At 39.4% G+C, this 14,985-nt stretch overlaps 1 protein-coding gene across 5 annotated transcripts in view; it reads right to left on the bottom strand.

The window, feature by feature from the left end:
* The window catches only part of ANKRD55 (ankyrin repeat domain 55), a 175,432-nt gene that overhangs the window by 82,902 nt on the left and 77,545 nt on the right, over positions 1–14,985 (bottom strand). For 3 of the 5 annotated variants that reach the window (XM_040452932.1, XM_040452956.1, XM_040452945.1), the window contains exon 2: positions 11,909–11,999. In XM_040452932.1, the coding sequence (XP_040308866.1) occupies positions 11,909–11,966 (58 nt within the window). In that variant the 5' untranslated portion in view covers positions 11,967–11,999. Of the gene's footprint in view, positions 1–11,908; positions 12,000–12,166; positions 12,269–12,307; positions 12,746–14,985 lie in introns of those variants that run through there. The other 2 variants (XM_040452938.1, XM_040452952.1) reach the window with 2 other exon arrangements.

Genomic DNA, 14,985 nt, shown 5'->3' with positions numbered 1-14,985 from the left:
TGATATATCTGTTACTTAAAAAATGCTTAATATCTAAGAGTAAAAGTTTACATTCTAAATTAAGTACATTTATTTCTAATCAACTCCAAACATCATATATAATAGCAAAACAATAGAGAAAGAAAGAAGACAAATTTTACCTAATGCAGTAAGTAGGAAACAACAAAAAAAAAGATACAATAATCACAAAGGGAGAGCAAAATTATAATTTTAATAACAGCTAACTTTTACAGATGACTGATGTTCCATATACTGTTCTAAGACTTTCTTTTTTTTTAAATTTTTAATGTTTATTTAATTTTGAGAGAGAGAGAGAGAGAGAGCACGAGCGGAGAAAGGTCAGGGAGAGAGAGAGAGACACGGAATCCGAAGCAGGCTCCAGGCTCTGAGCTGTCAGCACAGAGTGCCACGTGGTGCTTGAACCCATGAACTGTGACATCACGACCTGAGCTGAAGTCAGAGCTTAACCGACTGAACCACACAGCCACCCTTACTGTCCTAAGAGTTTCATTTGAATTCAGGTATTTATTTGCTTCAACAATTCTATGAAGTAGATAGTATATTTATCCCAATTTACAGATGAAGAAATAGAAGCATAGAGAAGAGTTTAATAATTTCCCCACAGTTGCAAAGCTGTTAAGTGGCAGAGCAGGATTTGAAAACAGTCCATCTAGTTTCAACCTCTGCACAAGGATGGCACAAGAAAATTAGTGACAAAACAACAGAAGTAATAAGATTTGATTAAGTTAGTGAGGTTTAAAAATAAATATAAATTTGTAATAAATTTATAATAAAATAATTTGTAATAATTTACAAATAATTTACAAATAAAAATTTATAATAAAATAATATAAGCAGGAAATGACTCCTCCTTACACTGAAAACAAAAAAATTCCCAGGAGTAAATATTCAGAATCCAATTGAGGAGAACTTACAGAATTTTGCTGAATGATGTAACAGAAGAATTGAATTGATAGAGATACATGCCATATTCCCAGATAGGACAACTAAATAGTATAATAAATTTTAATTATTACACAGATTCATTTGTAAATTTAAAGTCATTTCAGTAAAAGTTTCAATAGTTTTTTGGGGCACTGGGTGTCTCAGTCAGTTAAGCGTCTGACTCTTAGTTTTGGTTCAGGTCATGATATTAGGGCTTTGTGGGTTCGAGCACCACATCAGGCTCTGTGCTGGCAGTATGGCAACCTGCTTGGGATTCTGTCTCTCTCCTTCTCTCTATCAGCCCCTCCTCCATTTGTACCATCTTTATCTCTCTCAAAATAAATAAATAAACTTAAAAAAATTAAAAAAAAATTTTTTTTACATTTATTTGTTTTTGAGAGTCAGAGAGAGAGAGCACACAAGCAGGGGAGGGGCAGAGAGAGAGGGAGACACAGAATCTGAAGCAGGCTCCAGGCTCTGAGCTGTCAGCACAGAGCCCATCGTAGGGCTTGAACCCATGAACCATGAGAACATGACCTGAGCCCAAGTCGGGCACTCAACCAACTGAGCTGCCCAGGCACCCCTTAAAAAAAATTTTTTTTAAGTTTCAATAGGTTTTTAGGGGATGGGGTTCAGGGAAATACTACTACTTTTCATTTGTGAAAACAAATGGGTAAGTTTATGCTTTAAAGAAGAAAAAGAGAATATATTTAACTATTTGCTTATCTATACCTAGAATCTCTCTGGAAAAATACTTAAGAAACTGCTTAAATTGATTTGCTTCCAGCAAGGGGAATTGGATGGCTAGAGAGTTTGGCAGGGGTGGGAGATTTTTCATTGGATATTGTTTTATACCTTAAACATGTATGAATGTAATATCTTCCAAAAGCAAAAACAAACAAAATAAAGGGTGGCTCAGTCGGTTAAGTGTCTGACTCTTGATTTTGGCTCATGTCATGATCGCACGGTTCATGAATCCAGCCCTGTGTCTGGCTGTGTGCTGACAACACGGAGCCTGCTTGGGATTCTCTCTATCCCTCTTTCTCTGTCTCTGCTCCCCCACTCTCTCTCACTCTCTCAACAAATAAACATTTTTTTAAAAAAAGTCAACAAAAATGAGTAAGATTATCCAATAAAACTGAAAAAAAAGAAGAGTACTGAGGGAGTTTTGCTCTATCAAAGAGTAAAACATCATGAAACTATTAAACAAATGAGGCTCTGCCTCAAACCCAGATAGATTTTCTAGAACTGGGTAGAGAGCCCAGAAACCTGCCTGGCACCAGCATAGAGAGTGAATCTGACAGAGTGGCTTTTGAGCAAAGAGAAGAGTTTTATCTGGAAGGCAAGTCTTAGAGGACAGAACCCCAGAAACAGAGGACAGGGAAAGTAGAAGTATTCCAAGCTATGTGAGCTTTCCTGGAGAATTCATTTCCTTCTTGGTTTTCCTGCCCGAGAAAATCTTGTCCCTTTCAATTTCCACCAAAAACAGTGGTGCTCTGCCACATATTCATTACCAAGGATGAGTCAACTTGAAGGGTAAGAGGTTCTCTTGACCTGGGAAGACCAGTTGTCCGTGTAACCTTATGTGAGTCATTTGTAAGAACCATTAGCACTCACTGAGTGATTACTCCGGGCCATTAGTAGTTCCAACTACTTTGTATGTATTACTTCATTAAATCTTTATAACAATCCTTGTTGCAATCATCTTTAAAACAGTCCTATAACCAACACTAGCACTCACTGAATGATTACTATGAGCCAGGCATGGTTGCAGGTGCTTTGTATGTATTAAGTCAATCTATATAAGCAATCCTTTGTAGTAGCCTCATCTTAGTTTACAAGGCTTTACAAGGAAAGCGAGCTGTAGAGATGTTAGCTGGGTCACACACTAAGTGGTGGCACTGGCCTTGAACCATTCAGTTTGGCTCCAGTGGCCATTACAACATTATACTGTATCCCCATCAATACCTCGATGTCTCAGTTTTCACATAAAAAGTAAGGGAGTTGGATTCAACACTCACTGATGTTCCTTCCAATTCCAAAAAGTACTACTATTCTCAGTCATAACCCTTCCAGGATCCATCCTGAAATTGGTTTCTGCTCTGACTGCCTGAAACCAGATGCCTGTGAGCCTATCTCTGCTCCTCTCTATATTCAGTGGTCATGCTGAGTCAGCCAAGTTATGGCCAAAACTCTAGAACACCATTTTTGGATGGCACTAAGTAATCAGAAGGATAAAAGCGTCAATTCAGATGAATTTCAGGTGTCCCTCTCACAGTTCTTAAAAATAAGATTTTTTTTTTTTTAACAGCAGACTTGGGGTACCTGGGTAGCTCAGTCAGTTAAGCATCCGATTCTTGATTTCGGCTCAGGACATGATCTCATGGTTCCTGAGATCTGAGCTCTGCGCTGACGGTATTGAGCCTGCTTGGGAGTCTCTCTATCTCTACCTCTCTTGCTCCCCCTCTTGCTTGCACTCTCTCTCAAAATAAATAATAAACTTAAAAAAATAAAACCGCAGACTGTGTTTTGATTTACTGTGGTGAGTTAGAGAACAAAGAAATGGTGTCAAGGTTATTATCACAGCATAGGATATCAATGTTAAAATAATTCTTTTTTTCTTTTTATCAAATGCTGTTTATGTGTGACCTTGTTTATAGGGCTGGCCTCCCTGAACTGTCTTTTGGAGAAACATCAGGTTGCTGCACAGAACAAATGTATTGAATAGGAATATGATAAAGAATCTGGCTTCTGAAGCTTCTGTGATGGAACCCAAGCCCTGACTTTGCAAATGCTCAGCTTCTATCACATCAGCTTCACAGGTCACATTCCAGTGTAACCCCAACCTTTTCGCCACTGACCCCTCCTTCTAGGATGCTGGTGCTCTTCTCTCCTCCAAAGGAAGTCTGCCATGGAGACTGAATCCATCGCTACCTTAGAAGAGGTCAGGCTGTCACAGTGAGTCGAGCCCACTGGGCACAGTTCACTGCAACTGGAAGTTCAGCCTGGGGAACCACCTCAGTGGCTGTCAGCTCCCACCAGTCCTGCTTGAGGTGCCATTGCCTTTCTTTTCCTTCTCGTGCTAGGAGTCATGAAGGGGTAGGTGGGTGGGCTATCAGAACCTGCAAAGTATAACTTTTGGTAAAAAGGAGTGTGAGGGGGCTTGGGTGTCAGAAGCTGGAGTTAAAATGACAGTTTTGCCCTTGCCCTATGTGGCCTTGGGCAAGTCATGTAACCTCAGACAGTCTAGAGATGGAACATATCTCATAGGCTGTGTTGAGGATCAAGTGACATAATAGGAGTGAAGAGTTTAGCACAGTGCCTGGCATGTGGGAGCTGCTTAATAAACCAGTTACTGCTCTTCTTTCTTTTTTTTTTTAATTTTTTTTTCAACGTTTATTTATTTTTGGGGGGACAGAGAGAGACAGAGCATGAACAAGGGAAAGGCAGAGAGAGAGGGAGACACAGAATCGGAAACAGGTTCCAGGCGCCTGACGCGGGGCTCGAACTCACGGACCGCGAGATCGTGACCTGGCTGAAGTCGGACGCTTAACCGACTGCGCCACCCAGGCGCCCTCAGTTACTGCTCTTCTTGTGACCAGTTAATGATACTGGTTAATATTCTTGGCCTGATCTCCTCTATTTCCCTTTGTAATCTACTCCCCAGCCCTGGCATGGGGGGTGAGTTACGATGAGTCCATCTTGGTGGCTGAGAAGCTGGAGACAGGCTGGGCTCATAGACTGAAGAACAGAGCCATTTGCTAGTTATACAACATGCGTATTGCTAGAATACATTTTTATGCTCAAATCCTTTTTGTATTGTTTGACTATTTTGAAAAAGGTGGTATTGATTTCACAATAAGAAAGAAAACAGTATGTTAAAAAAAAAAACATTGTAAGAACTGGTTGATAACTAATAAGGCAACACCATTCATCTCAAATTTGAAAAGATTTGAAATGATTTGAAAGATTTGAAATGAATTTGAAAAGATTTAAATGATGTTGTGATAACCTGAGATGAAGACATCACCCATGTGGTACTCTGTCTGGGAATGTATATATCTAAATCTAGTCATGAGGGAGCAACAGACAAACCCAAAAGGAGGAACTCAGTGTTAAAAGAGACAGAGAGAGGCTATAATTTCAAAATGTTGATGCCATAAAAGACAAAAAAAACTGTGCAGAAATGTTCCAGAAGAAAAGTGAATAAAGACACATGACAACTAAATATAATACGTCATCCTAGACTGGATCAAGTACTGGAAGAAATGCTATGAAAGATGTTACTAGCTCACTAGACAAAATTGGAATGCAGACAGATTAGATAAAAGTACATACACACACACACATGCATATATAAACATATACATAGAGGCAGAGAGAGCGATGTGCGACATAGAGACACAGACAGATGAAAGCCAACAAAAAGGCAAAAGGGGCAAAATATTAATGTCAGATGAATCTGAGTAAAAGATAGTCAAGTGTTCTTTTATGCCATTTTTACAAGATTTAAGTTTGAAATTATTTTCAAACAAAAAGTTTAAAAAGGATTAGCATGCTATTAAATATTTTACATGTGTATTTTAAAACTCTGAGGAACATTTAGAGATAGAAATACTTCCTGTGTGAAAGGAATCTTCCCTTTTCTTCCTCCCCAATAGAGCCAATAAAACAAGATTATCAATGCACAAATTACATTTTTTAAATTTTACAAAGAGAAAACAAACTAAAGACCCTTATTAAGCACACAAATCTATATATTAGTTCAAAGTTAGTGTTAGTTAAAACCACCATGATTTTCAAAGATAAATCAGAAAAGCTGAGATGTAGATCATTCTTAATATAAGTGGATTCTCAGAATCAGCAAACTTTTTGCACTGACTGACAGGCTTCCTTCCTCATAGTTACAAGTGCTAAACATGACTTCTGGTAGGATGGGGTCTTTCTGCAAGATGGTATATATCTCTACATATCTTTTACACCAATATTGTATGTAAGTGCCTCTAGACCCTCTTCTCACCTTGTCTCAAATTTGGGGATGGGTAAGATGTTTGTTTCATACTTGTTTGGCAATAAAAATAGCTACATGCTTAGTAAATTTTCTTTCAGATTCCATTAAAATATCCTTGCATCCAAATAATTGCATCAAAGAGAAAATACATGAATATCATTACCCAACACAATTGCTTAATAGTTGCTAAGGAAATGTGGAGTTAATGGATAGAGATGGTAGGAAAAGCTCACTGTAGTGACCCAGCTGACTTTTGGACAAGGGGCTGAAAAGAGGGTTTGCCTCCTGAAGTTGATCTGGCTAAGCTGTGGACATAACATAAGGGTTGATGCAGGAGACCTAAGGGACCAGTGTACCTTCATTCTCTGTGGCTACCACTCCTGGATGCTCCCTCTTGGGATGCATACTAGGGTAAAAGGCCCCATTCCCTAGAACAGTAGGGCTGTCCTGTGACGGAGAATACTGAGGACACCACTCTCCTAATCCCCAACCCACTGAATCACTTGCATTTTCATGGCTCTCAAAGGCTGTGAATGGTAATTATTTGGGTAAGATTAGTCAAGGCTTTCCTCTAGCTAGGTTCACAAGAGGAGCCAGGAGTGGATGGGTTTGTCACAACCTTTCCCAGGAGTTGGTTGATGGGAGGGAGGTTCCTGTGCCAAACTGACAGCAGTGAAGCAGAGAAGGGTGAGGGACAGACCTCCAGAAAACTTGGTCTTGAGTGGGCCACAAGACCAGAAAAAAGTCTTTCATCTCTGTTTCCCTCTGCTCCTCTTTCTTCACCAAATGAGGGAGAAGGCTAAACATTTCCCAGAAGCAACAGCAGTCTGCTTCTAAACCTGTGGACTGGTGAGTGCCAGCTAATCTTACTTTATCTGGACAATTAATCTGAAAATTAATCACAGAATTCCCCCTCAGTGTTCCTGGGTTTCATTCTAGGTACGCATTTAGGTTTTTTACCCTAAAATCATCAATTGGGCCGAAATCTTTCCCTCTCTGTCTTGTCTCCTTTGCCTGCCTCTCTCTGCTCTCTTCCCAAACCTCTTTAAAAATGTGCTTATTCTTCCTTTGGAGGCATCTGGTTGTCATGCAGAATTTTCACTTTTGCTTTTTCAGCAAAGTGCAAATTTGTTACACTCTAAATTCTTTTTGTTTACTGCTTCCATTTTGGATGAAATGTTGGAAATTAAAACCCTCACATCTGTGTGTGGGAGCTTTAAAAATCCACAACACAATGGAAGAACAGCTTGATTGTGAAAATACACGCTTCATTAATTTTAATTTTTTAAAGTTTATTTATTTTGAGAGAGGGAGATAGAGCACATGAGCCAGGGAGGGGCAGAGAGAGTGGGAGAGAGAAAGAATCCTAAGTAGGATCTACACTGTCAGCGCAGACCCCGATGTGGGGTTTGCAGTCTGTGGAGCCCACAAACTGCAAGATCATGGCTTGAGCCGAAGTTAAGAGCCAGATGCTTAACTGACTGAGCCACCTAGGTGCCTCATTAATTTGAATTTTCATTAATCTCTTACTTCTTCATTAAAATTTGTGGTTGATGAAGGAAGATTACAGTTGTAGATAGAACATGGGTTTTGAAGTCAAGCAGCTTGAATCTCAGCATTGCCATTTTATATGTGGTAACCTTGGGTCAGTCATAACCTTTTAAAATTCCCTCATTGGTAAAAGGTGGGAACATGAGAGTGGGATAGATGTGAGGATTAAACGAGCTAGTCTATGTACAGTCCATGGCACAGAGCCTGGCTTTGCTAAGTGCTCAATTGACATTTGTTCTCATCAAATGTAATCCATGTAAAATGCCTGCACAGAGTCTGCTCCAAGTAGATGCCCTTTCTATCTTCCCTTCCAAATGCCAAATTTCTCTCTAGTTTCAATAAGAATGGGTTTTCCCAAAACCCCAGTCATAATACTTTCTGACAAGGGACTTGAGATTTGATATCTGTTCATGCCACATAACAGGCTGAATGGTGTCCCTGACGATACATCCATATCGTAAATCCCTGAAACCTGTGAATTTTACCGTGTATGACAAAAGGGTGGATATCACCTCGTATGTCAAAAGATGTGATCAAGTTAAAAGACGTTGAGAGTAGAGATTTATCCTAGATTATGTGGGTAATCCTTGCATTGTAACTATGAGAGAGAGGCAGAGGCATTTCTGAGACAGACACACACAGAGAACAAGGTGATGTGAAGACAGGGGTGTAGACTGGAGTGGAGGCCACAAGCAGCGAGAAGCTGGAAGAGGCAAGGGAGGATTCTTCCCTGGAGAGTCCAGAAGGAGCAGGTGCTGACATTTTGATCTCATACACTGGCCTCCAGAACTGTGAGACAATACATTTCTGTTTTAAGCCACCTAGCTTGTGGTGCTTTGTCATGCAGCCCTAGGACACTACTGCAGTGATTCAATCTGCTCTGGAGAGTTTGGCCCTCCTCTTGTTCTCTCAGCAACTCTATCAGTAAAGAGCCTGCAGGGTGGGCCATGCCCCCTCAGGTGCCCACAAACACAATGCTCATGAAACACAATTTCGTCTACACCCTGGGCAGGGCAGGGTGTGGAGAGACCCTTGGGACCACTCATCCAGCTCCCATCCTCTCTGAGGCCTTAGGTTCCTCCTTTGGGCATAGCAAACCTTTTCTTTCCACAATTAGAGACAAAGCTTAAAATGCAAATATCTTCTGTTATATAACATCTCCACTGCAGTAGGAAGCTTTGTGTTCCGTAGTAAATGATTTTACTACAGGTCCTTTCCTGCATGTGGGCTCTGACAGGGAAGACAGCCAGGAGGAACACGTGGGACCAGAAACAGTGTTGCTATGGTGAAAGCAAAAAGCAAAAAGCAGGAGTGGAGAGCTCTGAAGACCTAGGCTTCCTGCGTCACAATTTCAGAAAGCAAACCAGAAACGACTCTCGTTCCCGTAGCCAGATAACTGGGTGTTTAAGCCTCCCAGCAACCCTGCACATTCCACAGACTAGGAGATTGATTTGTCCAGGTTCATGCAAATGGGAAGAAAACTGAGACATAATATGAGTAAGGGCCATATATATGTCCCTGAGCCCCTAGCATAAGGATGCCTTGTTACCTCTACTAAAGAGAAATCTAGAAAAATGCCACTGAAGGGATTCAGACTTAACACATCCACATCATTTGACCCCTGAAGGTCATTCTGTGTCATATTTTTTTCAAGTGCACAATGCTAACCATTCCCTGTGAAACCATAAACCAGAGCTGTCTGAGCCCTGCAACCATTCCATAGCAGCTATTGGGGCCACAGACCACCCATGAAAAGAAGTTTCTCAATGTTCTGATGTCTGGATAGAGAATATCTGGGTCTCAGGCCCTTCTATGACTCACTAGCTGGGTGTTATTAGTACAAACATGCCCCACCTTTTCACCTCTCTGTGCTTCCCTCTTCCCATCTGAGATGTTAGGCCAATGGGTTGGATGAATGATTCTCAATCCTTGTTGTACGTGAGATCTTCCTGGGGAGCTTCCAGGCCTCCCCCCAACACTAATTATACTGGAGAACTAGGCATCAGCATTTTCCAAACCTGTCCATGTGATTCTTATGTGTGGCTGAGTGTGAGAACCAATAGATTACATGACTTCTGAGATCCTTCCAGATCATTTCTTTTCTCAACATTTCCACAGAAATCCAGGGCTACTAGAATTTTGATTTCCCAAATATTCAGAATTCATGGAAAGCCCTTGAATAAAGCCCACATTTGGGGAGAAAATCACTCTTCTGTGGTTTGCCCAACAATATACCATAATGGCATTTAAAAGCTATGTAATGGTCTAAACCATTATGGCCTTTCATGCTTTTAAGAGGATGGAAGGGTTAATGTGATAATAGAACTACTCAGGTATCATCTAATTAATTTTTATTTTAGGGGATTGCTCTAAATAGTACCCTGGAATACTGAAAAAAAAAATTAATGTTTTCTAGTCAACTAGTATTAACTAAGCTCTTGCTTGTTCTGAGGACTGCTAAATTCAAGCTGGAGGTAGAGAAGGGAAGAGCCTTTCACATTTGAGGAACTCATAGTCCAAGGTAGCAATTAAAACAGGAATAACAAAGGCAGCCACAATTTTAAAGTACTTATGGCACATTAGGCAATGTGATTGGTGCTTTTTATGTATTATTTTATATTCTCACAACAGCCTTGTGAAGCAAACATTATTTCCTCCATTTTATTGCTGAGGAAAGTAAGGCTCAGAGAGGTTAGGTAGCTTTCTAAGGTCACACAGCTAAGAAGTAGATCTGCCGTTCCAACCTACGCTATTTCAACCATATTTCAGCACCTCTAGAAAGGATTGAGAAATAGAGATAGAGATGGCAGGGAGAAGGTGAACTTTCATGAGGGAGTCAGGTGTGGGGTGGACGAAATGCTGTGAATTGCTCACATGAAAGGTGCTGTAAGAAAATAAATATGACAAATTAATATGTTAACTAGTTAACTACGTTTTGGGCTCAAGCCTGTAAGGGAACACAACACTGGAACAGATGAATTCATTATGAAGGGCCACCTCTTCACAGTCAATTCCAGCTTCCTCAGATTAGTCTCAAAAAAAAAAATAAACTCGTTGTGTTCCCCTTTGGATTGCATAGCTCAACAATGTCATTTTTTAGCTAGTATGAGGTCTTTGGATTTAGGCAGACTTTCATTTTTGCTGATTGTCTTCAGTGATACAAAATGTACCAAGGGGAGGGGATGGTGGTAGGCACAGCTTTAACAATCATTTTCCCTATGGTGTTCATCATCAAACACCTTGTGAACCAGCATATTCTGAAGGGACACACACATGCAATTCAAAATGAGTTAAGAAGTGGAGAACTATCTCTCTTTATATATACATCTGTACATATAGTGACTCAGAGATCTAAAAGTAAATCTAATATTTGAGAAAGCACTGAGCTAAAATAATTCACCCATGAAACAGATACAGCTTGAAGGGTAATAAATACACTACGGCCTAGAGCAGGACAAGGGAAAAAGAAAGAAGCAATGGATTTTCTTAATGAGCTTTTACAAATCATCTTTTTCATGTTGGAGCCAAAACTAGGAGCAAATGACCAAAAAACTTCAGGGTCCTGAAGAATATTCACCGGCTACAAAAAATGGTTTAGATGTCAGTTTTTTTTTAAATATTCTAAAAAATATTTATTACATTTACAGAGTGGAAATTTCCTGTGCATATATAGAAAAGATGCATAATTACACAAAGGTATTATGTATATGTACACAATTCAAATGCAAAATGTATACACATAAACTGTACTGCTGAATACATGCTTTTTATGAGGATGGGGCTGATCCCATAGCAATCTTTTCATGTGGAAAATGACCTCCACTCGGCAAATTATGAGTAGGAAAGATATATCCTGTCATTACAAATAACATAGTGTTAAATCACACCACAACCACGGATGAGATATTCTATCAACTATAGTATAAATCTAGGTAACATCTATTCCTAAAAGGAAATCAAGAAGTATCTATGGAACTGTGGCAATGAGATATTGAGTTAATAGAATGAAAAGAGACATGTGATTTGTTCTTTTTATATTAGTTACTATAATATAGTTTTTAAAGACTTGAAAATAAACTAATGAGAATAAAGATGATTGTATCTGAAATAGCTGGTTGTGTTTGAAACCCAATTTTTAAAATTTGTACATAGGAATACTTTAACAAGGCAAACAGACCATAAGCTTATTTTTCATTTCCAAATGCTTATCAAACAAGAAGTGAACATGTAAAACAGATTTGTTTTCTATGTGAAATCCTCTTTCATATTACACACACACACACACACACACACACACACACACACACACACACTACTCTTTTCCCCCTCAGAATTGCAGAATCTCTACCACTGAACTAAAGATATGAAGAACCAAAGGAGGTATTAAAGCAGCATTTTTACCTTTTTGCTGGTCAAACACAGATGGAGTGCTGAAATCCATGGTTGCCTGTCTCATCATTTACCATCAGAATGGCAAAAAGCATCCAGGTTTCTAGAGAGAGAAAAAAAAACCCCACCATCTCACATGTTACAGTCAACACATCAGTCAGATACAGCATCACTTGCCAAAACTCCTGTTTGAGAATTAAACGTGCATTAGAGCTGCAGGTTGTTGTCGAGGCAAATGATGGCAATAGGCGAATGTTATTCCTGTGATACCTGCCAGGAAAAGAGTTACTTCTTGTGGCTTCATTCATCAGCTATGCTTGTGGGTAATTATTATACACCTTCCAACATCCAACAAAAAAAACGAAAAAGCTCAAACTCTAAAAAAAATACAATTTGCAGGGGGCCACCTGCCTTGGATCTGAGCCAGGAAAACACTGGAGGTCAACGGAGCTTCAGCAGCTGGAATGTTGCTTTAAACCAAAAGAAATCTCAATGGGTGAGTGAGGATTCACAGGGCCAGACGGAGCATGTGCAGAGCTGCCAATGCAGTTGGATTCAGCTGTGTTCTTGGTGGAGTGAGAGCTGCATTTGGGTCATGTGAGCGGAGAGTGCCATCTCAATGGAATAGGACGTAAATAGTGTAGCAGGAAGCTGCTGGCCATGTGCTGTATGGAGTGGTTATCGGCTTTCATAGCTCATCTGCAGTCTCTCTTCGGCTTCATGCTCCAAATGACAGGGAGGATGAGGGGAAGCAAGTGGCATTTGAAAGGTGAGATTTCAAGGCTCAGACACCCATGACAATGAAATTAAAACAGTCTGCAATCACAAGGGCGTTCAGTGCAGTATTAATGTGGTTGAAAAAACCCTGAAAATACCAGAATGTACACCATTGAGGAATAGTTGAACAAATGGTAGTAAATTCATACTCTACATTTAAAAACGTGAGAAAATCTCTCTATATATTCATCTGGTAGGAGGTCTCTAATCTATTGTTAAATGAAGAAAAAGCTTATATATTTCATTTGTTCATATTTTTATAAATACAATAACTACCCACTGTGTATGTAAATATATATATATATATTCTAGGGAACATCAAAGAAGATGTAGAAAGATACACAACAAACCATTAATACTGGTTACCTCAGGGGATTGCAATTAAAGTAGCAGGTTTCTAACTCCATCTACCTTTGTATTTTTAGTCATATTATAATTAATGTCTATTATTTTATATTTGTCATTATAAATTTGATATAATTCAAAGCAAACTAACAAAGCTCTACACTCAAGTTAACCAGCCATATAGCAAATGCTGTCATCAAGGCTGTTGAAAATGGTAATAACTGTTTTCTTTTTAACTTTGTGTGAATGTGGAAATGAAAATAGAAGCCATTTTTCTTCATATATGACCACAACTTGTTTTGATAAGGACATATAATTTATGATATGTGTTCTTTCATAGAAAAACTACTTTGTTTTTAAAAATTTTGTTTGTTTGTTTGTTTGTTTTTGAGAGAGAGCAAGGGGATGGGGGAGAGGCAGAGAGAGGGAGTGAGAATCCCAAGCAGGCAAGGGGCCGTTACACAAGGCTCAATCCCACGAACTATAAGATCATGACCTGAGCTAAAATCAAGAGTTTGATGCTTAACTGACTGAGTCACCCAAGCGCCCCAATAGAAAAGGTTCTTTCTTATCTCTTCCTTCTTATATTTTCTCACTGCCTCATCATTCATTTTCCATTAAACACATTGTCTGGTCTCAATTCCCTGTGACAATATTGCTACTCATTTACCTTTCCTATGTCAGTCCCTCTCCCCAAGATGCCCTGTGTTCTTTTTATTTAGAACACAGGCAGGAACTACTTCTTATAAGTCATTATGCAAAATGTGCTCCATAGATAAGTCTCTCAAATTTCCCAATGCTGTGGGGTTGTTTTTTTTTGTTTGTTTTTGTTGGTTGTTTTTTTGTTTGTTTGTTTGTTTTTTTTGCATTAGCCATGAAAGCCAAAGTGAGAAGGCTCAGTGGACTGGTGAAGACAGTGACTCATACTAGCTAAGGAAAGCTGGCTCAAGCTTGCCTAAATGACCTACCTCAAATTTAGATTAACTTCCTTTTCATTCATTTGCTCATTGATTCATCAATTCCTATGGAAGGATTAGCGCACTCTGGTCATCTCTGTAGGTTCTGATGATGCAGGCATGAGCAAGGTCTCCACACTCAAACAACTTAACACTCTTGGGTGCATTATATTGTATCCATTCATTTCATGAAGCAGCAATATGAACTTTCTCCGTATAAAATATGGTATATACTTTGTATATATATATATACACATTATTCTTAAAAACAATTTTTTAATGTTTATTTATTTTTGAGACAGAGAATGAGCAGGGAAGGGGCAGAAAGAGAGGGGGATACAGAATCCAAAGCAGGCTCCAGGTTCAGAGCTGTCAGCACAGAGCCCAATGTGGGGCTCGAACCCACAGACTGTAAGATCATGACCTGAGCCAAAGTTGGACACCTAACCGACTGAGCCACCCAGACACCCCTATACACATTATTCTTAAAACAGTTTTCATGTTGCTTTGATCTTATAACTTGTATGTTTTAACACTCATCCACTTACATAAACATTTAGTGATTAGTGTGTACAGGGACTCTTAGAACTTGAAATAGATCTCCTTTCACAAAGACGTCTGACCATTTAACATTCATTACCTTATCTGGAACTTAATCATAAATTACTGATATTTTGCAATGTGTTTTTAAAAATTTGTTATATGATCATGTTAGACTTACATTCACAACTCAATTCTAAGTTCCCAGAAGGTATGAGCTGAAGGATAGGTCTTTTGTCTCCCGCAGTGCCAAAAGAGTGCTACACTCAGAGCTGCCAGTAACAGATACTGATTTTTGTTAAATGTTAAATGTTAAATGCCCAAATGGACAAATCCAACCTTTGGTAAAATGGTGAATTAGACAATGGAGACTTCCAACAGTGGGTGCTCCTCCTGTCCCCTTCCCAGTCTGCACAGTCCCATTCCTACTTAGTGCAGACATCCCCATTTCTGACTTTGCCCTATGTTTTC

The sequence above is a fragment of the Herpailurus yagouaroundi genome, unplaced genomic scaffold, assembly GCF_014898765.1.
Source record: "Herpailurus yagouaroundi ecotype Mexico unplaced genomic scaffold, PumYag 29, whole genome shotgun sequence".
NCBI classification, from domain to species: Eukaryota; Metazoa; Chordata; class Mammalia; order Carnivora; family Felidae; genus Herpailurus; species Herpailurus yagouaroundi.
Note: the sequence above shows the minus strand (reverse complement) of the source record. Positions and strands in the feature narration are given on the sequence as shown.